This window comes from Guillardia theta (genome assembly GCF_000315625.1).
Source record: "Guillardia theta CCMP2712 unplaced genomic scaffold GUITHscaffold_85, whole genome shotgun sequence".
In the NCBI taxonomy this organism is placed as follows: Eukaryota; class Cryptophyceae; order Pyrenomonadales; family Geminigeraceae; genus Guillardia; species Guillardia theta.
In genome coordinates, this window is record NW_005434589.1 from 103,748 (window position 1) to 125,786 (window position 22,039).

General features: G+C 51.0%; 7 protein-coding genes across 7 annotated transcripts; 2 read left to right on the forward strand and 5 right to left on the reverse strand.

The window, feature by feature from the left end:
• Positions 1 to 2,125: 2,125 nt before the first annotated feature.
• GUITHDRAFT_144283 (hypothetical protein) lies at positions 2,126 to 3,812 on the reverse strand (the record flags this gene model as incomplete). Its single annotated transcript, XM_005825267.1, has 8 exons — positions 2,126 to 2,140; positions 2,164 to 2,280; positions 2,406 to 2,528; positions 2,719 to 2,802; positions 2,965 to 3,036; positions 3,090 to 3,299; positions 3,567 to 3,605; positions 3,663 to 3,812. The coding sequence occupies 8 exons, from the start codon at positions 3,810 to 3,812 to the stop codon at positions 2,126 to 2,128; spliced, it is 810 nt and encodes a 269-aa protein (XP_005825324.1).
• Positions 3,813 to 5,364: 1,552 nt separating this feature from the next.
• On the forward strand, positions 5,365 to 5,973 carry GUITHDRAFT_77239 (hypothetical protein; the record flags this gene model as incomplete). Its single annotated transcript, XM_005825268.1, has 1 exon — positions 5,365 to 5,973. A coding segment is annotated over one exon (609 nt), but the record flags the coding sequence as incomplete, so codon positions are not given.
• Positions 5,974 to 6,800: 827 nt separating this feature from the next.
• On the reverse strand, positions 6,801 to 7,914 carry GUITHDRAFT_89389 (hypothetical protein; the record flags this gene model as incomplete). Its single annotated transcript, XM_005825269.1, has 8 exons — positions 7,644 to 7,914; positions 7,541 to 7,610; positions 7,391 to 7,478; positions 7,254 to 7,343; positions 7,178 to 7,210; positions 7,043 to 7,131; positions 6,923 to 6,977; positions 6,801 to 6,883 (listed from the first exon to the last, which is right to left on the reverse strand). The coding sequence occupies exons 1-8, from the start codon at positions 7,730 to 7,732 to the stop codon at positions 6,801 to 6,803; spliced, it is 597 nt and encodes a 198-aa protein (XP_005825326.1). The 5' UTR covers positions 7,733 to 7,914.
• Positions 7,915 to 8,243: 329 nt separating this feature from the next.
• On the reverse strand, positions 8,244 to 10,439 carry GUITHDRAFT_158505 (hypothetical protein; the record flags this gene model as incomplete). Its single annotated transcript, XM_005825270.1, has 12 exons — positions 8,244 to 8,361; positions 8,405 to 8,493; positions 8,604 to 8,674; positions 8,718 to 8,739; positions 8,788 to 8,849; positions 8,899 to 9,014; positions 9,061 to 9,202; positions 9,247 to 9,339; positions 9,389 to 9,838; positions 9,948 to 10,068; positions 10,119 to 10,152; positions 10,408 to 10,439. 12 exons carry the CDS (start codon positions 10,437 to 10,439, stop codon positions 8,244 to 8,246), a joined length of 1,350 nt encoding a protein of 449 aa, XP_005825327.1.
• A 405-nt stretch (positions 10,440 to 10,844) lies between these two features.
• Positions 10,845 to 16,052, reverse strand: GUITHDRAFT_115491 (hypothetical protein; the record flags this gene model as incomplete). Its single annotated transcript, XM_005825271.1, has 25 exons — positions 10,845 to 12,623; positions 12,906 to 13,142; positions 13,216 to 13,376; positions 13,423 to 13,524; positions 13,573 to 13,741; positions 13,787 to 13,832; positions 13,909 to 13,969; positions 14,022 to 14,049; positions 14,098 to 14,177; positions 14,231 to 14,299; positions 14,358 to 14,456; positions 14,507 to 14,564; positions 14,621 to 14,681; positions 14,731 to 14,766; positions 14,832 to 14,925; positions 14,982 to 15,041; positions 15,086 to 15,140; positions 15,197 to 15,275; positions 15,325 to 15,385; positions 15,432 to 15,486; positions 15,544 to 15,625; positions 15,672 to 15,755; positions 15,808 to 15,878; positions 15,929 to 15,978; positions 16,022 to 16,052. The coding sequence occupies 25 exons, from the start codon at positions 16,050 to 16,052 to the stop codon at positions 10,845 to 10,847; spliced, it is 3,708 nt and encodes a 1,235-aa protein (XP_005825328.1).
• Positions 16,053 to 17,952: 1,900 nt separating this feature from the next.
• GUITHDRAFT_115492 (hypothetical protein) lies at positions 17,953 to 19,559 on the forward strand (the record flags this gene model as incomplete). Its single annotated transcript, XM_005825272.1, has 5 exons — positions 17,953 to 18,761; positions 19,095 to 19,148; positions 19,203 to 19,290; positions 19,341 to 19,396; positions 19,445 to 19,559. 5 exons carry the CDS (start codon positions 17,953 to 17,955, stop codon positions 19,557 to 19,559), a joined length of 1,122 nt encoding a protein of 373 aa, XP_005825329.1.
• A 1,263-nt stretch (positions 19,560 to 20,822) lies between these two features.
• GUITHDRAFT_115493 (hypothetical protein) lies at positions 20,823 to 21,890 on the reverse strand (the record flags this gene model as incomplete). The annotated part of the gene is made up of 6 exons (XM_005825273.1): positions 20,823 to 21,172; positions 21,414 to 21,483; positions 21,525 to 21,566; positions 21,619 to 21,673; positions 21,720 to 21,799; positions 21,888 to 21,890. 6 exons carry the CDS (start codon positions 21,888 to 21,890, stop codon positions 20,823 to 20,825), a joined length of 600 nt encoding a protein of 199 aa, XP_005825330.1.
• Between the last annotated feature and the right edge of the window lie 149 nt (positions 21,891 to 22,039).

Consider the following 22,039-nt stretch of genomic DNA (forward strand, 5'->3'; position numbering starts at 1 on the left):
CGCCTCTCCGCTGCCCGCCCTGACCACTGCTCCCACGCCCGCCCTACCTCCCTGTACCTCAGCCGCGCCGCCGCTCGGCTCACCACCCTCCGCGCCTCCCGCCTCCTTGCCGCCTCCTCCTGCCACCGCCCTAGCGCCCGAGCTTGCGACCCCTGCATCCAGCGCTGCACTGCCCTCCGCCCCTTCGCCTCCCTCTCCCGCTGTCCGGCGACGCTCGCCTGCCACCGCCGCAGCCCCCTCGCCGCCTCGACCGTCCTCCATGTCCTCGCGACCTGTCCTAGGACCGCCAGGGCCTCCTTCCTCCGGCCCGCCTGCTCCCGCCACCTCTCCAGCGCCCTCCCGGCCTCCTGGCCTCTCCACCGCCTGCAGATCTTCTCTGCCCTAGACCTCAGCCGCTTGCTCTCTCCTGTCCACTCCCTCCATCGTCGGACTTCTCTTTCGGCTTGCCGCATTCGCATGCTGACATGTATCTCCACGCTCCTCGCTACCGCGGTCTCTGCTATGGCCCGCAAGCCCCGCCCCTCCGCTACCCGTTTCTTCCAGTGCCACTGCATTTCTCTCATTCTGACGGTGTGCATATGTTTGGATGCTATTTTTAGTTTTCTGTTTCGTTCTGACTTAGCTTGAGCTTGACTTTTCCATTGTTCAAACCAATGATTTCGAGTATTTTTTTCATATGTTTTTTTCAGGTGTTGGATATGGTTCTTCGTTTGGATCTCCTCATTCAAACTTTGTTGCCAGTTGCTTAACCTTTTTTTCATCTGTTTCATCTCAAACATTGTTTTAGTCTGTCGTTTGATGACTTGTGTGTAAACCATCGTTTTCCACAAATTCAGTTTTCCTCTTGCGATCCTTTGTCGAGTTTTGTTGAGATAGTTCTTTGACAGCATCGAAATTTTTGTGATCTTGTGTAAAAAGGCCCAAACATAGTATTTTCTATTCCTGTTGGTCCAGTTTTGTACATATCTACTGAAAATTGACAGATTTTCATCTTCTATGTTGTACAAGCATGAAATGCAAAGTCGAACATTATTCTCCAGGTGTTTCAATGTTTGTTCCATTTGTATCTTCCAATTTTCAAGAGTATTCCTAAAAACCATCTTTTGGTGTGATAATTTCAAGCAATGGTCATTCCATGTGTCAATGCATCCATCGATAAGTTGGTATTCCGTTGCTTCTTGAGGTCCCGTGGAAGAAAGCAAGCTTCTTTCTTCTTCCTTTGATTCGAGCAGTTCTCTCAATTTTGCCAGCATTTCAAACAATCTGGCATCATCCATCAATTCTCTTCTATCCATTCTTTGAAGCACAACTGCGACTATTTCTGGTTCTACCGTGTACTTGCCCTGCTTGTTGCAAGCAGAGTTTCAGTTAGAAAATCTTAGAAAATGAATGAAATTGGTCACCTCTTCGATTCCTTTCATCAAAGTTAATTCTACCGATGTTCCTGGAACATCAGATCCAATTACTGCATCTTGAAATTGCTGATAGCTCTGCAAATCAAATGTTTTCCCGTCCACTTGTAAGATTGTATCCCCAACGCTCAAATGTTTGCAGTAGTATGCTGGACTACCGACAACCACATGATTTACAGTGAAATCATTCAGCATCAATCCAATCTTCAAATCATGCATAATTATTTGTCAGCAGTTCGTGGTCATTGATGCTAAGGCTCACCGTCGTTTTCGGCGATAGCGTTTGAACGTGTAAATCTTCATTTGCATTCGATTTCTCCGCATTCAATATATTGTGACCGACTTGCAGCTGCGAAAGCATGCAAAGCAGAACATTTTTCAATTTCGATGGACTACAAGGAAATATGTTACTTCATGATATACGTTGACGAAGAAGAATCAGGAAGGCTAAAAAGATCGACCTGCTCTGATGAGTTTCATTCTTGAGAGTCGAATCCAGTTGAGGAAATCTTTTCAGTTTATCAAGTAGCATCTTCATAGTATTCATCTCGTTGATGATAAAGCCTTCCTGCAACAAGGTGAGACTTGAATAAATCCTTTTCTCGTTTCGATTGCATTTGGAAAAAACAAGATACCAATTCCTGCTTGACATGGTGAAATTCCTTTCTCTTTAACGTAGTTCGTTTTTCTCTCTTGTCCTGATATTCAATGATTTACGAAATACAATCCTGTGAACTTTTCAGTACATTACCTGATGGTCAATAAGAGTCAAAGCGATGTCTGGGTTCTCGTTTTCATATGCATCCAAATTTTCGATTGAAAGGGAACCAGCTGGTTTGTCATCAATCATGGTCACAACATCACCAATCTGCAGTGTTCGGTCGCAATGTGCAGGGCTTCCGTAGATAACGCTGTGAACATTGCACCCATCCATAATGAGCCCAGCCTTTTTCAAACGAATTAGAAGATTCATTCGTTTTTGATCAGAACCACCGTCTTGCTTGCAAGCTTCTTTTCATCGTATGCATTCTCGAAGGTTTCAAAATAATTGTCTATCAAAGAGTAAGCTTTTCTGTGAGTTTCTTCTAAGTCTTCTGAAATCTCCATCCACTGATTCTGCAATACAAAGAAACTTGAATCAAATTTAGGATATGAAATATTCTGATTTTCATGAGTAGTCTGATATCCATGTTTTGTCATTTGTAAGTCAAAATTTTGTTCTTTGAGCAAGGCAATCTGCGATGACTCAGTTTGAAATGCAACGATGGTTCAATTCAAAGAGGAGAACCTGCTCTTGTAATTTTACTTCCTGCAGCTCTAGCTCGGCGAGCTTGTTGCGAGCAACCTCTAGCTCACTTTCAAGACTGGTTATCTGAGCCTCGTATTTCATCTGAGACGTTGAAAAATAACGAAAAAGATCAGGGACCCATCGAAGCTACACATCAAGGCTCACAATTTGGACTTTATTTGTATTTGTCTGATCAGGTTTTGTGAATTCTCTGTTCTTGTCTCAAGTGTCATTGCTATTGTTTCATAAGAGTTTGAGAAATACCGTGTCTTGTACATGCAGCTTCAATGTATTCAAAATTTCGTTCACCCTCTTGCTGGAGATTTCGCCTTTATGCTGGGCAGGTTCTTGTTTTAGAGGCAAAATTCACAACAAAAACAATTTTGTACCTGAAGTTTTAAGACATTCTCAGAAATTTTCCTGTCATGTTCAGTAGATGCTTTCAGAATCTTTGTCCAGAGGGAGATTGCTTCGTCGATGAGAAAGGCAAGATGTTCATCTTTAGCCCGATTCTTCAGGTTTGTAAAAATCTCAAACATCGCTCTCCTGTCAGCAATGATCTCTGATGCGACTCTCTTCAACTTGACTTCAGAAACGTCCTGGCACAGGCCATCTCAGGAGGAATTTATCAGCACTAGAGGATGATTTACGTTGTTTTGGTGCCTTATCTGTAATGAAACAAATGTTCCAGGTACGTCAGAACCAATGATTGCACTTGGAGCAGTCTCTTGTGTAACAGGCTTGTGGTCAACCATGAGGATTCTGTCTCCTCGTGAAAGCTCCTTGGAATCGTATGCGGGTCCACCATATACCTATTACAGGAGGCAACGTAAGTTGTGTATAACTTTTCAATCATGTTTACTCACGATGTTCTCGATAGTGCATCCCTTCAGCATCAAACCAACCTGATGAAAAGAAAAGATCAGTACCTCTGGAAGTAATGTTGATCAGATCGTGGATACCGTAGTCTTTGTGCTGAATCTTGCTGTATCGAGATGAAATGGCACAGAGAGTATGTTGGTGCCAAACAGAGTTTGCAAGTCTTCAGTTATTAAGAGAGCTTCATTAACCAATTTCACACTGGTTTCAGTTGTATGGTTCTGAATTTCCATTTTTGAGAGAAGGCAATCAAGGGACAAAACCTTCTAATCAAATATAGTATGGAATTACCCAGCGGTCAAGCAATACTGGAGTCAAGTCTGCACGTTTCGCCTTGCCAGTTCGAAGGATATTATAAGCAGTGGCTGAGGGGCAGAAGAAGAGAGCACAAGCAGACAAGCTCCTTGCAAGGGATCGCAACCTACACTGAGCTCTCTGTCTTCCTCTCGCTTGTGACCATTACAGGATCCTAAAGTGACTCAATACAACTACCCTACCCCTTGTCAATTGCCTCGTCAAGGCCAGACCCGGGGGTGCAGGGTGATATTAGCAGCCTATTCTTGTTCCGTCGGTAGGACGGCAGGAGTGGCCTGTCCTTCTGATCTCTGTTGTGATTCCAATAGTTGGGTCACTAGCCGGCTGGGCCCGGGGCGGAGTAGCGGTTTTCGCTGCCTCCTTCGTTTCCTAGTGTTTGATTGAGGCGGGTTTGTAGGCTTTATCCTCGTCCTCCTTTGTTTGCTCCGGTTTGCCTTTCTTTTTCAGTCACGCAATAAACCGTCGGAATAGCAATTGTGACCTGACAAAGACAAGTTATATGATATGATGGAATAGCAATTGTGACCTGACCTGACAAAGACAAGTTATATGATATGATGATAAAGACAAATCATACGATGGTAAGACAAGTCAAGTTGTGATCGTTGAAGACTGACTCAAAAGCTGCAGATTTGGAAGCTGAATCATTTTACGTGAATTTATTAAACTACTGGCACCCAACTTGGTTGCTGAATGACTATTATAATATCATTTACTATTGAATGCCAACGTCACACGAATGCGACATAATCTTGTGGCTCTTCTTCGACGGTACGGTATAAATAGGAAAACTTTGGGTGCACGGCCGCTCCCAACGATTACTCCTTCCTACGAAGTAAACACGGCCGGCGCCTTGTTTATTGGCAGCCAGCCGCCGTACTGCCGCCCTCCCACGGTCTCTGCCAGGGTCTCTGCAGTCAGCTGAGTCTGCAGTACTCGGTCAGAGTACCAGTCAGAGCATCTGTCAGCTGCCGGCGGCCGGGCCGGGCCGGTCCGGTCACGGCGGGGCGTCAGCCGCCGGGGCGTTCTGCGGGGCCGCGGTTCCGAGTTCAGGTGCGGGGCGTTGTTTAACTGGGTGGGTATGAGCGGGGACGAGGATTGCGTCCATTGCTGGTCATGGCTGGCACAAAGCTGCTAGCGGGGTTGCTAGCACTGTACTGGACACAAGTTGAGATGGAACTGATGCCTCTCGGTAGGACGAGAGATAATCTTGCCCTCGATGTTGGCTTGAGCCGTCTCTGTCGTCTGAGAGAGAACCTCAGAGGTGGATATAATGATGACATCATGCTCGGGAACGAGCGGAAAAGGGCTAGGAATGATCAGACATGCATGAGTGAGAAAGGAGGAAGGACGATGCGTGACAGACAAGATAGTCACAATGATGAGGAGAAGAGGCTTCATGACACCCATATCTATGACTTTGAGGAGACGGATGAGTTGGAGGATAACGATAAGCAAATGCTGAAAGACATGTATGCAAAGGCCGCAAAGGATTACCCCGATTATGAATTCCAGCGAATACTTGAACAAGACAAAGAAGAAGAACTGAGGAGCACGCGACTGGATCGTGGAGCGCTCGTCCTTGTGGGGAATGGAGTAGAAGAACTGGACGTGGTCAGTTTTGTCACGGCTCTAAAGGAAGCCAACATTGAAGTTGTGACCGCTTCAATCGAAGGTAATCGAACGATCCGGGGCAAACAGAGCTTGACCTTCCGAGCTGACACCATCCTGTCTGATGTCGACAAACCTCTGGACTTCCTGGGGGTTGTGATCCCCGGTGGAAACAAGAACTATACTTTGACCATGTCGAGAGACGAGCGGGTTAGAGTGCTTGTCCGCTGCCAGTATGATCGTAAAGGCATCTGCTGCTCTCTTGGAAGTGGAGTAATTACGCTTAAAAATTCCGGCATCCTCTACGGACGGCAGTACACGGCTCCTCCGGATCTGAGAGAGCAACTCCCCGATCTGGAAGAAGATGTAGCGGTCAAAGCAGATGAGAATGTTGTGACGTCACAGGGAGGAGGAACAGCGTTGGATGCAGCCATGACGCTGGTCGAGCTATATCAGGGGCAGACAGCAGCTGTTCGTGTGGCCAGAGCTTGTCGACATCCGAGGTTGGACACCAAGTATTGTAGCATGCCTATTCACATCGACGAAGCATACAATATTCCGCAATCTGTTATGGAGCCAAACGATGACCTGGAGATTCTCCGTCCCTGCATTGGTTCATTTCCACCTCGGAAACGGTTCAACGAATCTCAGTTTGAAGAAGCATGGGGAGAGCATGACAACGAGCTGCGAGAGCATGACAACGAGCTGCGAGAGCACGAGGCGATGATATCTCAATTATACTTCGTCAACGGCTGTCAGAGATGCACAGAAGAGTATCAAGCTAAGCTAGAGAAAGACGGGTCGCTCATCAACTCACAGTGGGATGCATGTTCTCATGTCATCGAAGCGGAGAACAGCATGCAAGGAGATCTACAGATCGGCGAGAAGGCTAGCGAGGTGAGCTATGATCTCCTCCTGGTTGACTTGATGGAACCGAACAGGTTGAGAAAGTTTCTGCCCTCCTGTCGTTGCTGTCAGGAGCAGAAGCACCTGCAGGCAGGGGGACGAGCTTTAACTTTGATCGATCGTGGGATACAGCAGAGAAGGTCAGTCTCATGCTTTTGCGTAGCTCCGAATGATTTCTTCACGTTGGACAGCCCGAGCAGGAGGAGGTCACTCGCTTGTGGGAGGCAGGAGAAATCTCCGATGAGACTTTCCTCACGGCAAAGACTATCGACTTGTATCTCGCATCCGGCTGATAGGATTTCCTGACGAGCAAGGAGCGGCTATTCAACTCCAGCAGATGCCCTTCATCCATTTCTCAGCCAATCATTCAATGACAGTTTCAACGGAAATCACCTGATTTCCTCCAGGGCCTGCAGCACTCCAAGCTTGTGATTGAAGACAAACGAACCCGCAACAAGCGAAGAGGCACCTGCTCAAGCTCAGACACCTTCTGCCTGTGGATCTGACTCACCTGCTTCAAGGCAGAGCCTTGCGGTCTGAGTGTTGATGCCTCCGTCGACCATTATCTCCTGTTGTCAAATCTCAGCTCCTTGTTGCCGGCAACAGCAAGGCAGAGCTCTCCCTCTCTCACCAGGTCGGGGATGCGGTGCTCATCGATGAAGGACCTCAGCTGTTGAATCTTCTCCTTAACAGAAACTTGAAACTTCTGTCCTCCGAACCCTGGACTCTTGTCAGTCTCAACGGGTGAGTAGCAGCATGGAAAGACCTGGCTCGACCGCTAGAAGGTTGACAACATCGACTGGGCAGCACAGTCAGAGGAGGAAGACAACAAGCTGAACTACCGCAGCCCATGCTCACGAGCTCCAAGACCTGCGAGCAGGGGGTGGAGGGAGCGATGCAGACGCCACATCTCATTCCGGCTCGCTTGACCTCTGTGAGAAGCGGATGAGCGAGCGCGGCATCTTCTCTGCTCGGCTACCTTGGCATTGCTCGACAGCCTCCTTCAGGCGATCATGGTCAACTCCACTCAAGCTCTCCAGCTGAAGAATCACTCGGTCGGCCCCAGCCTGGCAGCGAGAGCGTGCGGTCAATGATGATGTCAAGAGAAAGCGAAGATTGAGGTTGCTACCTTAGCGAGAGCTTGAATGTAACGACTCGGACGATCAACTACGAGATGAACGTCGAGCTTGAGACTTGTTCTCCTGCCGTACGATCACGATCACGCAAGCAACACAGCAGAAGAGAACCTGCGGATGGCCTGAACCATCTGTGGGCCGAAGGTGAGAGCACCAGGATCGTTAAGCTGCACGCCGTCGAACATGTCTGACCACACGTGACTGATGAGATGACGAGAAGATCAAGAGAAACCGAGATGGATCCACTCTTCGCCTGCTTCCTCGCACTGCTTGATTGCGTTGGCGATGTCAGCCCTAATCTCAATCAGATTCCTCCTCGAACCCCGCCCTATCTGCTCACCAATCGCAAGCCAGCAGTGAGGGGCAGATCTTAAAGTTTTGACGCTGTTGAGGACGTTTGACAACTTCGGGAGTCCTTGTCGCCTTCATCGTTCTGATCGCTGGCGCTAGTGGCAGGTAACTTCTCTTGTAGATCTTGTCGTACTCCGCATGCATCGCCATGTTTGGTTGGACAACTTTCTTGTTCCTCACCATCTCCTCCACAGCCCTTTCTACACTCCCTCCGTGGTATCCTGCCCCCCAATCTCAGGTTGCAAATCTTCTCTTCCCTGCTCTCTTCACCGGTAGCAACGGCAGCGAGGATTGCGCAGCCCAGCAGAGGTCCATCGGGACACTCTCCAACCACCTGCAAGCTTGTCAAGCACGTTTGAAAGGCAGGAGGAGGAGGGGGGAGACCACAGGTAGACCAGTCACATCCGCATGCATCTGCAGCCACAGTTGGCTTCTCGTCACTCCTCCCGCCATCTTGATCTCCCTGTCTCAGTCTGAGCAACTTCAGAGCAACGGCTCCTGGCTACCGGAACTCTACCCCAGCTGAGGACAAGCCGTCGATGCAAGCTCGAGTGCCATAGCAGACGGACTCAAGGAAAGCTCGCCACACGTGCTGCTTCCTATGAACTATTTCACTCTTGTTCTAGGCATTCTCACCACCTCTCTCTTGCCTCCTCTGCCCTCCCCTCCCCTTGCAATCTCTTCTCCTGGATCAATCTACTTCACTTTCCTGTGACTGAGCGTCAGGCCCACGAGAGCTCCGCGGGCTGTCGGGTCAGTCGTTGGAGTTCGACTTCCTGCATGCTCATTATGGGCGAATCCTGGAGTCCAGCGACGAACCTTGAAAGGTCTCCAGCGCAACCTGTCAGACTGTCAGACATCAGTCTGTTGAACTTGTCAAAGACGAGACCAGGCCATCGCAACCGACGCTGACGTTTGCAGCCATCAGGTCGTAGTCCTTGTACTCCATGCCTACCAGCGAGTCATTCTCAGCTGCCCTCCAGCTCATCGCCTTGTATACCTTCCTCATCCTTGCCGGAGATCAGGGACTTTGACCACCTCATCACGCTCCCCGTGCTCGACTGCCCTCCCTCCACAAAGCACAGGCCAGGAAGGGGAGCTCCGACATACGCACCCCTGCTTAGGCCCTCAGACGCGCCATCCTCTTCCCAGTCTTACTCACCACATGTTCTTCGCTGTCCTCGCCTCCGACGTCACCGCCACGTGCAGGTGGCTGGATCCAGTGATGAGCCCCAGGAGACCAGGAGCGACACACCCCAATCCCACCATCCCCACAAAAGCGTCTGGGCCGCCCTGCACGATATCTGAAGGCTCGTCAGCACAGGCTATAGCATGCTTCGAGGCCAACCGACGTGCTCGGCCAGTTGCAAGTGGTCTGCAGCTGCTTTAGTGATCTTTCCTATCACTTGCCCCATTGCAAGACATCTTGTCGGCCATTTCTCTGGATGTCTTGGTCACACGATCAGCATTCATTTCCACGCAGAGAATACCTTGCAAGTCTTCAAGGTCTATGGCTCGCAGCAGCTCTAGAGGTCTCCCCCCTGTTCCATCAGCCTTCTCGACTGCTTCTCGTCCGTTCCAATGCCACCTTGCCGCAGCATTGCAACTTGAGACACAGAGTGTCCCGGTGAGCTTGAGGTTGATGAAGTCTTGATACTCGCATATAGTAGAACTCTTCTTCCAGACCTCCGGCTCCTTCGCTTTGATCCAGAGGGCCTTGGGAAGCATCCACTCAGCACTGATAGGACCATTGCCATCACAGTTGACAGCTATCAGGCTCTTGGTGATTCCATTCTCCTTCTCATAATCCTTACATCTCGACAGAATTTCAGATGCCTGCTCTGCAGCTCTGCAGTCCATCCAAAGCAATGCTGGTCGCAAGGGTTTCTTGTGATCATCCAAAGCTACCACTGTGCAGCAAGTTGTATCCACACACAATGCTTTGACCCTCATGTTCACATTCTTATGAACTTGATCCGTCTGTTTGATCAATCCTCGCACTTAAACAAGCTCAATGTGAGGTCATAAAACTCTGATGAAATCAGATACCTGCTTTACCCATGCTCTGCCACCACTCGTCTGGATCCTGTTCTGCCCATCCTGGATGTGGATGCCGAGTCTCGTATGGAGCCGCAAATTGTCCCAACATGTTGCCCTTGACGTCGAACATCTGTGAGAAATTTGAATGAGGGGAGATAAGTTGGGGAGTTCATGATCCACCGCTGCACGAATGGACTCTGTTCCACCATCGACACTTATGAACAGGGAGTCGGATGGCTGGCAGCCACCCCTGATGCGAAGCAAGGGCGACTTTCCTGCGAGCTCTCATCAAGACGATAGTCGTTCATCGACGAAAGTACCAAGACTCTTCAAGACTGTCGGGGCGGCTTGAATCTGGAACATCCAGACCGTAGCGATAGCTGGAGAGATCATCATTCCATTTCAGATCAATCCAAGTAGGAGGCACAGAAGGAGGAGAGGAGGAGAGACAGCTGTCGATCATGATCACCTGCTCGCTGCAGCAGCTTCACCACCATCCATCCCCTTCCTCCCCGGGCCGGCATGGCGGCCAAAATCCTAGTTCCTCCAATGATTTTGTAGCCGTAGATCACCGTGCCACCCAGCGTGCTGCTCTGCTCAGTCCAGACTGTGAGTTGCTCACTCGCCGCCGCGGCCCCGGGCCTGTACGACGGACTGTAGTCAGAGGGTCAAGCCCCCTCGACTCTCTTGATAGTCCCTGTTGACTACCAGTACCGTACCCGGTACGGTTAGTTGTCATCACTGTTTATGAACGGGTTTAATTGGTCTTTCAACTTTTTTAAGGACAATTGCAATTCCCGCAGTTGCTAGCACAGACGCTACAACAGTATGTTCCCTTGCAAGTCGTCTGCCCTGCTGCAGTTCGCAGTTGCCCACAGGTCGTCAAGTAGTTCTGCAGTACCCCCGTCAGCTCGTTACATGGCAAGCGTTAGCTCGACTCACATGAGAAGTTGTGTTGATGGTGTAGGTAGGCCAGCTCGAGACGTTCTTCACCTCCACGAGGCCCACAAGCCACCAGGAGCTCCTCCTGACCCGCACGGGCATGATGGAGCGGAGAATCAGCCCGCTGCTGTCATAGAATTCCACCGTCTCGTTCCCCTTGAACTGCTGGAAGGTTTCCCCCCTGTTGATGTAGACGTTCACTGCCACCTTGTAGATCCCCTCCTGCGCCCCGAGCCCGAACGTGATCGTCTCTGGCCCGAACCCCGATACCGCGTCAACGTCCAACTGAATTCCACGGTTGGGCCCCTTGTCGTCCCAGTACACGATCCCTCCTGTAGCCGGGTCTCCTCCATCGTTGGCAATGACCCACAGGTCAAGGTCGAGAGGAGTCGCTCCCCACGTGAGGACGACGCGGAGGGTGTGAGGCGCTGGGAGAGGCACCATGACGACAACCAGCTGCAGGCTGCTGTCTGTTACTGAGAAGAAGAGATTGCGATCGACGTAGCCCGCGATCGTGAAGAGTCCGTCGTAGGAACCAGCTGGGAGGTAGATGAACGAGGAGGTGAACTGAGTCCAGACAGAGTCGGGGCAAGACTGGACAGCGGACGACGGGTTGCACGGCCTTTTGTCCAGACCAGCAGTCCCGACAGCAACCACCCGATCGCTCGAGCAAGGCTTGAATGAGCACAGGGTGGTACATCGGTCCCGCACGAGGCCTTGAGCAGGCAGCGAGTCACAGCTGACGTTGTCGAGCTTCTGAGCGACCTGCTGGTAGGAGAGCTGGCACATGTCCCTCCCGTACATCTCGAACAGCTCCTGACACGTCTTCCCACAGATGCTGGAGCTCTGACAAGCTGCTTCCTGTTGGCTGTCCAGGAGCCAGACCTTGTACTGCAGGTTGGTGAAGTCAGTACGGGATGAGAACTTGACCGCATCCTTGATCGTCAGCTGGACAGGATAGTATTGCACAGTCAGCGGGTTGTAGTTGTAGATGGACTGCGAGTTGGCGATCCACGTGTAATCGGAGTTTGCGTTCACATAGAAGTAGCCCACCATCCACCACTTGGCATACCCCAGCTGGTACGAGACCGAGGTGACGTAGGAGCCCTTGATGTAGACGTCTGCCCGGAGACTCTCGCAGGAGGGAGCAGATGGACGGAAGACGGGGGTGCGCGAGTCCATGGGAGGGATCTCGACGTAGATCCTGTACTGTCCCTCCACAGCCTTGTAGAGCGAGAGCGAGCAGGAGCCGTTGATGACCTCGTTGACGTCCATCGTCTCGTTGTAGATGCTCTTGGTGTAGTGGAGCGAACAGGCCTCGACCTCAGCTTTGGCCGAGGCCACGGAGATAAGGGTGGAAGAGGGACCAGCGTACGTCTGCAAATTACTGTCGACATCATACCAGTTGTTAGAGGTACCGATGGGCAAGATGAAGAAGGATAGCTCCGGGTACTGGCTACCCCAGTTGAACACGATCCTCCCCCTTAAATCTGCTGGAGACAGGAAGAAGTTCAGGAGCTTCTTCTTCCTGTCCATGGTGAAGCAGAAAGTTCGTGAGATGTACTGGGGGACCCTCAGGGTGATGTTGTAGGAGCCGCTGGCGAGGAGAATGCCGGCCGCCCCGTCGGAGTCGGAGCTCCCTGAGGACAAGAGGACTGAGTTTGGACCGGAGATCTCGTAGGAGGAGGATTGGATGATGCCGTAGTCCCTGGCTGAACGAATGCGGAAGTAGAAAAGCTGCATCTGTGAAGACAAGGGTGAGAAGAGGGAATGGTTCTTCTTGATCAGGTGAAAGGGTCAACTACAACTCAACTGCTGGAAAGGAGGAGTGGAGGTGAGGAGCGGAGGGAAGAGGAGGGAGAAGGGTGAGGGGAAGGGGATGCGGAAGAGGAGGAGAGGAGAGGAGAGGAGAGGAGAGGAGAGGAGAGGAGAGGAGAGGAGAGGAGAGGAGAGGAGAGGAGAGGAGAGGAGAGGAGAGGAGAGGAGAGGAGGGAGGGGGTTGCATGAGATGGTAGGGATTATTACCTCCATCGCTATGTTTTGCGTCATGTCAAAGCACAACATGGGTATGGTCGACTTGACAGACCCGACCCCCAATGAGAGGATGGGCAAAGGAGCGACAGGGATCTGCAGGTATCCATCCACAAATGTGTCAACAACCTCAAGAGAGGAGCAGCTCCTCTGCAAGTTGTCTGTGAAGACTTTGATGTTCAACACATGCCACCAGCGCTTCAGACTGTCTCCCGTCGTTGCGGCGCCCGCCTGTCAACCCGCCCGTCATCTCCCCCGCCTGCCAACTACCTCTCCCTCCTCAACAGGCTCTCCTTTTCCCCACCTGCACTTGATAGACAGCACGGACGAGGCTAGTCTCCGAGTACATGGTCGCGTAGATCTGGTCGCAGCTTCCTTGGAACGTCTCGAAGGTACTCTGAGCTCGCACAACCGCATACATCCTGTAGCTCCCAGTCGGGAGGTTGCCGTTCACCTGGACTGAGGCTGGAGCTTTCCTTGAGACGCGCAAGAGCAAGGAATGAGATGATACCGCTCCCGAAGGCAACAGGTGAATCAGCCTGAAGCAGAAACTCTCCCGGCGAGCAGCCGCTCTGTGCAGCAGGACAAGGAGATATGACATGCCGGGGACCATCTGCAGTCTCGTCATGCCGGGAACATTACCTAGCTCCTCCTCCTTCACCCATGTAGAGCGCGTACGCTCCATCAGGCAGCGCGTAGGCTGAGCTTGAAACCTGAGGACCTTCATCATCCTCTGCCATGTTTCCCTCCTGCCTCGTCACCTTCTTCCATTGCCCTCCTTTCGACACGCACGTCGATTCGCTGGTGATTTTCTGGCTGGGAACAGACCACTGGGAGTAGTTAGTAAGGAGGGAGGGACCAACAGCTTGTCCTACCGTCGTGACGTTGCCTGTTGTGAAGGCGCAGGAATACAACTCCTTGCTGGACATGGTTCACACATCAGAGAAATACTGTAGGACAGGCAGCACGAAGAGCAGAGGTCTTCAACGAAACTCACACGGTAGACGGGAAGACCAGCCACAAGTCCAAGTTTGAAGGAGAGTCACACCATTCCAGCACTGCAAGACGAGTGAGCGGAAAGAGGAGGAAACGATCAGTTGGTTGTGCCACCGACTGCGAGCCCGCTGCGTGTGGGTGTCTGCACGCGGGGAGTCAAGGCCGCAGCAAGGGCAGAGCAGAGGAATACCTGCATGACCGGGTACATGGCAGCTGATATCGTCTTGTTGACATTTGTGATGGTGAATGTCTTGGTGTAGAAGTAGTAACCTGATCATCATGTTTGACACACCAACCGAAACATGCAGCATGTGAGGACTCACCTGCTCTCTCCAGCGACATTCTCACCGTGCGATACTTGATCGACAAGATCTCTTGGCAAGCGTCCAATCCTGAGCAAATGTCACAAGTCACTCAGAGAATTGACCGCGGCCCGTGGCAGCCGGATACCTATGGTATTCAATGCTCCTCTCTTGATATTTTCGACAGCATTGTTAGCTAAGACGTACTCCATCGACAAGACGGTTCCATTCCTTGGCAATTCTTGTCCTGTTCAGACAAAGACACTTAGTGTCTCTAGCAATCTTAAAGAAGATTACCTGTCATGGCGTCGAAGAGGACTGATTTCATTGTTGAATTACAGAATTTCAGACTGATCTACATTTTCATCGATCAGTTGGAAGGTTTCAAAACCAATATCAACGGGCCCTTACAGGAAATAGAGGAGGCATCAGTCTTAGAACGGAATTCCAATTCCAAAAGTGAAATTCACCCCTGCAGCAAATCTCAGCGGGTATACATACAAGATTTCGAGGTTTCCAACCTGACGAAGCTGTACTTAAAACAGGCCATGTCATCCCTGAGCACCATGAACGATCAGGGAGATCTACAATGGGTTTACAGCAAGGTTCAACAGCCCCTCACGTCATGTAACGAGTGCAGCCTGGCTGATGTATGCAAGACCAAGTCGTATGCTCGGCGTCAGCAAGTGAACCCAAACTTCCAGAGCATCCCTTGTCTTTGAAGAGAGACAGGACTCAGTGAAGATGGGCAGAAACTAAGTTCTCTAGCTACCGTACTGACGATACGAGAGGTGCAGGGAGTGCCAGGTCAAGAACGGCAAGGAGTTTGTATCTACATCGGCGAGTCAGCAGTCAATGAGACATGTGGAAGCGTACCATCTGGAATGACAAAGTTGGAGCAATCTTGCGAGCTGGGAGCTAAGCTAATGTACTGGCGGGGGAGAAACATTAGCCTCATCGCCTCTTGTATCCTCCTTGCGCAACTACCAAAGGTGATGACGACGTGCCATCGCTCTCCACCACGTTCGCCGATGGGGAGCAGTGTCCCATCGCACATCCATACACCCTGTTGCAAGGCAAGGTCAAGGACGAGAAGACGCTACCCCATTGATTACCTGGTGCATATTCTTGAGAAGGTGTCTGAATATTGTTCGGATGAGGGTTGTTGGTAGTTGGCTGTTGAGCTTTTCAGACACACAGGATCGAACATCTGAGGGCTGACGATTCTTGTAGACGATCCTCTGGTAGCTTGTCGCCTCTTGGTCGAACACTGCACACTGTGCATTCATGTCAACTAACAACAAGAAGTCTTGAAACTTTGATTCCGATAACACCTTAGTATAATAAATGTTCTTGACATCTCTTATTAGAGAACCAAAGGCCGTAGCGCATTTCAAATCGCACTGATCACTAGCCCTGCCATGCAGCTTAGAGAGATTGACTAGGCTTAATCATCTCATACCAGCATAAATCTCCTTGTGTCAGCTTCCGCAATGAAGTGATTGCTATCTTACAAGGGTCGGCCAGTTCTGAGGGAGCTGGAAGTCTGGCAATGCAGATATTTCAGCAGCGGAAACACGATTGAACCACGAGTGTACCTCAAAGAAGGAAACAGATTAGTCCCATTCAAATCTGGCATTGGGCTGTACTCCACCCAAGCATGCCATCCCTGAAAGTCATCAAGACAACGATTTCCACGTCTTAGATGGCAGTATTTACCGCAACGGTGGAAAATAGTGAGGAGCAGATCACACAACAGAGCGAGAGCGCTGAGAGATATCAGTCATTGACACCAACTCGGGATAAGTTCACCTCGTTGCCGCGCTCTTGAGGATTGCAACATCACCTCAACAGAACAATAAATCCCCGTCCATGTGCAGAAAACCCAACCAAGGAAAGCCCAGTTTTAGACTTGGCGCGGCTGGTGCGCCTCCTCAGCCTTGGAGCGTCAGCGAGAACTTCCCTTCTCGTCCTCCTCGTCCTCCTCTCCTTCTTCTCTCCTCCATGGTGCTGTCAACGCCTCCACTATGTCCGCATGCTCAGTCCTTTCCGGGCTCCTGCCATCATGTTTTGACAACCTATCACTCTTACCTGTCCACGGTGGGGTGATCCACGAATGTTGGTCACATGGTGGGGTAGTAAGAAACCTCTTGGCATCATGTTGATTGTTTTTACAAGATGAGTGACATAGAAAAGATCAGATTGAAGGGTTCTAGAGACGAGGCCCAGAAAAAAAAAGGGGGTACAGGGTCAGACTGTCTCTTCAACGAAATGGACATCACAGGGGTGGGTCCCCAATAATGATTCAAATCGATCGAATTGTTCTGTCAATAAAAAGAATTGTTCGATTCGAATCAAATTGTTAAAACAGTGAGGATTTTTTGTTATTTTAAAGTTTTGCCAGGGCGAAACAAGCTAGGCTTTCGGCATGGCGGGGGAGGGGGAGGGGGAGTGGGGCGGGGAAGGAAAACGTCCTCCTCCTCCTCCTGCCTCAGCTCACCATCTCACTCCTCCTCCTTCTCCTTATCACCACCTCTCCTCCCTTCCTACCCCATCTTCCCACCATTCTCTTCCTCCACGTTCATCCTCCAGACATAATGGTGGCGCGTCGCCCTCAAGCTGGCCGAGTGGGATGGACTACATGGAAGACGAAGAATCTATGCCAGCTCGGGGAGGGTCTAGCCTAAACTGCAGGGAGGAAGGCGGGGAGAAGTCGTTAGCTGCAGAGTTTGTGCTAGAGGACATTCCTCGTTCGATACAGAACACAAGTTTCGCGTTTGATCATGACAGAATGTGAGTTATTTGCGAGTCCTGTTTCCTCTTGTTCACGGATTCTTGTCTGTGCACTACAGTGAGAATGGAGGAGAGCGACATTTTTTCACCAACGAGCAGCTGTATGAACTTGTCTTGCCTTTGAAGTTACCTTACTTTTCTATGCCGCGATGCTGGTAGAATCGGTCAAATGGAGGAGGAGGGAGGAGGAGAGCTCAAGGTTATTCTCCTCCAGTATTGACTCGAAGAATGATGAGTCCTTGCAGATTGGGAAAGAAAATTTCATGCTGCTTCAAGAGAGAGGTTGAGGAGCGGGGGGAGGTGGAGGAGGGGGGGAGGGGGGGGCGATGGTGGATCGGGAGGAAGGAGAATGTTTGTTGTTGTTGGAGAATGCAGGGGAAAAGAAGGGGGTTGGAGATGGAAGATGAAGGAGCAGGGAGCGATGGTTGAGGAGGGGAGAGAGGAGGAGGCAGGGAAGGGGGTTGTAAGACGGAGGATCATTTTTGTATCTCAAGTACTGAATTCTTGATTAGTTCACGAGCTCCGCAAGAACATCCGAGAGTATGAGGAGATTGTCGACATGGTGTCTTGACGTGACTGTGAGAAGTGAAGAGAGTTGACTCCTGTCCAGTTGCCGGCCGTCAGGCAGTGGGAAGAGAACCTTGAACGCGAACTTGTCCTCCTTCGACAGAAAGTGAGTGGCAAGCGATACTTTTGTGGTTATGATGATGATGGAGTTGTTGATTATGACTATGATGATGAAGCAGTTGACGACGACGACGACGATGATATGATGGAGTTGATGATGATGACAATGACGATGACAATGACGATGACAATGATGATGACTATGATGATGATGATGATGATGATGATGATGATGATGATGATGATGATGATGATGATGATGATGATGGAGATAACGACAATTATTTCGATGGTTGTCGGACAAATGTGACGTGGAACGGCAGATGAAGAAGGTGGCGGTGCGGCCATTGGTTCCCTTGACTTCCCTACAGCAGAGGGAGAGATGTAGAGATGTAGAGACGAGGATGAGGGGGATAGAGGAGTCCGTGGAGAGGAACGAGGAGATAGGTGAGGAGGACTCGATCCTGCTCCAGCACGTTGCAATCGAGAATCTTGAACTCAGGACGCGGCTGGCAGAGTTGGAGGGAGTCAAGCAGAAGGCTATCGGCATCACAGTGAGATTGAGGGAGAAGCTGGCGGAGCTGGCAGAGGAGGAGCTTGATAGGAAGGGAAAGAGGGCTGAGGCTTTGAGACTGAACGAGAAGAATGGAGGACAGGGAGCGAGGAGAAGGGAAGGGAAGTGGGAGGGAGAGGAGGGAGACTGTCAGAAGGCGCCAAGCTGGATTCCTGAATTCGTTCAGACGCGTCTCCCAAGCTTGGGCTCTTCGAATCTCAGCAGGGCCATGAAGGAGCTTAGGAGTGCGGGGATCGCCAAGTTTTCGCCATGGTGGAGCAGGGAAGAGGGTCGAAATGGGGACGAGACATTAGCGAGAGACGCTGGAGAGGGGGAGGGAGGGAGGCTGGAAGACATCGTGTCCTCCCTCCAGCATCTCTTGGGACATGACGCCGGCTGCTCGCCATGGGATTGGAACTTGATGAGGAGGGGAGAAGGAAGCGCCGCAGCTGTGGACGAGGACCACTTCCTCTCCGCCATGGCTCAACTTCGCCTCCTCCTCTCCTCGAAGACCTTCACCCAAGACCTGTTGAATCTTTCTGTCGACAGCCTTTGCATGATGGAGGAAGCGATGAAAGAGTCAGCTTCACCGTCCCCTCCCTCATCTCGCTCCTCCTCCTCGTCCATGACTCCCTCATGCTCCTGCCTTCCGGGTACTCCTCGATGGATCTGTGCCAACGTTTGACGTAGGTGAGCAGGGAGGGAGGAAAGCATTTCTCAGCTGCTGGTAGATCTTCTTGCAATCAAAGGAGTGAGAGGAGGAGAGACCTTGACCTTCCACGTTCTCCGCGCCCTCCTTCTCCTCGTCACTGTGAAGCGAGGCATGCAGACTTTTCTAGGGGACCTAGGAGCTGTGCAACGAAGTCTTGATGTACTCCGAATGAGGAGAAGGAAAGATGGGTTGCATAGCAGGGAGCAAGAAGCGATGGAGCTGTCTTGTAAACTTCTTTGCATCCTCTGTGAGCAGTAAGAGAAGAAGAAGACGATGATGATCACGATGGTTTTGACTTCTGACGGCAGGAACGAGTTGAACAAGAAGAGGTTCTTGTCGTATGGAGGAATCGCTTTGCTGATAGAGAGATTGCGTGACGGAGACATCTGGAGCCATGTGAGCGACTCGAGGTGAGGGTTCGTTCGGCTCGGGTGACGATGTTCCAGGAGTCTGCGCTTGAGGCGCTGACGACATGCTTCTCGTCGGACGACAAGACTTGCAAGTAACACGCTGAGGAGGAGGGAACAAAGATGACGAGAGTCGCATGCAGGAACGCCCAGGATGCCGTGCGGGAGGCGAACGGTATTGCGATCTCAATCAGGCTGTTGAGGTTAGGAAATTCAGCGATGAAGGTTGAGGGTAGCGGGAGTGGGAGAGTGAACTGAGAAAACCTCAGACACTTGTTATCTGCTTCATCAAGATGTCATGCCAGGACCACAAACTCAATCAGGTCTGCTCTTCCCCGTCCTTTTCCCGGCTTTCCATCATCCCCCTGCTCCTCTTCTGTTATGCTCGCCGTCCTTTCTCATGTCCTCGCAAGTTGGCTTTCGGTGAATCTGGGGGGATTGCACTTGTCTTGGAAGTCGTCAAGACCTCGCCTGCTTCCCTGCAGGTTGCTTCCCACCTCTCCACCTCCTCCTGCTCCCTCCGATTATCTTCATCCATTCCCCCCACCCCCCACCCTCCTCCCTCCTCCCTCCTCCTCCCTCCTCGCTTGCCTCCCTCATCAATGACCTGCAGGAAGCTTGTATCAATGTCCTGCGGCTCGTCTGCAAATCTTCGGTATCCTCTTCTCATCTCCTCGTTTCGCTTCTATTCGCTTCCTTGAGTTTCCCACCTCTTGAAGAATCCAATCTGAGCTCCCTCCGCTTCCTGCTTCATCTGCTGCTGCTCTTCTCCTCCTCTCCAGCCTCTTCCACCTCCTCATTTTCTCTACCTCCTCCTCCTGTCCATCCTCAGATCTTACATGATCCCTTCCAGCATGACAACTGGAAGAGGCTTGTCAGCTGTCGGGGTGTGGACCTCCTTTGTCGCGTCATGTACACCGGCACCCATGCTGTACAGGTTTCTCCTCCTCCTCCTCCTCCTCCTCCTCCTCCTCCTCTTCCTCCTCCTCCTCCTCCTCCTCCTCCTCCTTTTCACTCCTCTGCGTCTTCCTCTGCGCTCCTAATCCTCCTGCTCCTCTTCAATCAATCTTTTGTGAGTCTTGTAGTCTCTTCGTTTGACTTCCACTCCTCCTGATGGTTTTGCACTTCGTTCTTAATGCTGCCTCCTTTCTATCGTTCTTCTCTTTTCATTGTATCGCATTTTGGCTCATGTTCCCCCTCCTACCTCCCGCAACAAACTTTCCTCTCTTCTCATCTCTCCTACGACGCTCTTCCCTCTTCCCTCTTCCCTCTTCCCTCTTCCCTCTTCCCTCTTCCCTCTTCTCTCTTCTCTCTTCTCTCTTCACGCCTTCCACATCCTGACTTCCCTTACAGAAGGAGGTGATCGATCTCTTTCTGTCTGGCTCTGAGGAGGAGAAGGTCAGCGCTGACTCCTCTGTCCTCCTGTCCTCCTGTCCTCCTGTCCTCCTCCTCTGTTCTATTTTCTCCCGACCACCACCTCCTCTGGCCACCGTCCTCGCATCCTCCTTCCTCTACTTCTTCTCACGCTGCAGCAGCTACTTCTTGAAGAGCTTCAAGGGAACGGCGGGAAACTAGCCATCGAGGCTGTGAGTGCTTGGCTGATCCTTGGATCTCATTCCCAGTCTTGTACCTTTCTCTGCTCCTCTTCTTTCTCTGCAGTTCTTTGACTGGAATACCAGGCCAGAAGCTCTCTCCTCTCTCGCACAGCTGATGTGAGACTCTCTCTCTTGTCCTTCTGACCTTGTCCTTGTCCTTGTCTTCCTTGTCCTCGTCCTCGTCCTCGTCCTCGTCCTCGTCCTCGTCCTCCTTCTTCCTCGCCATGTTCTCATCGTCTTCTGCTCGTGCAGGCGTGGAAGTTAGACAAGCTTGCCCTGCTTCTTTCAGATGCCTCTCATCCTGTACTTTAGATATTCTTTGTGTCACATCGGAGGCAGAATGAAATTTATTTTTGCCGTCTCTGCAACTGATAAACTCACTTTTGATTCCGAACTAATGTACACGTTCAACTCGACTCCTTCTCCTCATCTCTAAGTTCGTGACATGCAGAGCTACTCCCCTACTTCGCGGAACGTTCCCCTCCTGCATCCCACCTCTATCTTTTCCTCATCGCACCAACTTGTTTCTTGATTTTCTCAGCTCTTGTAACACCTTCGTCCTCCCTTGTCGGGAACTCGTACACGCACTGGAGCAACGTTAGAGGAGCAGAACGGGTTCTATATTCACCTCGACACAGATTCGATCCCCATTGAACTTGACTCCCTCTTCCTGCTTCAACATTCAAAAGACATCTCCCCAAACATCCTTCCCCTTGTTGCACCATTAGCATGGTTCGCTTCTTCTTCACTTTCGCCGAGGAGCTTCCTATCTCTCCACTGCCATAGTTCCCTTCATGACACAGTACTCAATCCCTCATCGTACCTGAAACCTCCCAACGTCAGATCGCTGGAAACGACTCTATGGCAGGGAACGTGAGGAGCAAAGGGGTTCCTCCTCAGTGCCTGCATCTCTAGTTACCCGAGCACAGTCGATCAAAGATATCAGTATCCTTCAACCCCCCCTCCACCAACATCAACATCATGAAGCTACCATTTCGAGGTTCCAAAGTATTCCCTTCGAATTTCCTGATACTAAAATTATTGAAATCTCAACTCGCACAACCCTGGGGGAGTCGAACCCCCTACCGAGCCTCTCTCGGGGTCAAAGAGCATTCCTCCTCCGCTATCTCTCCAAATCACCGA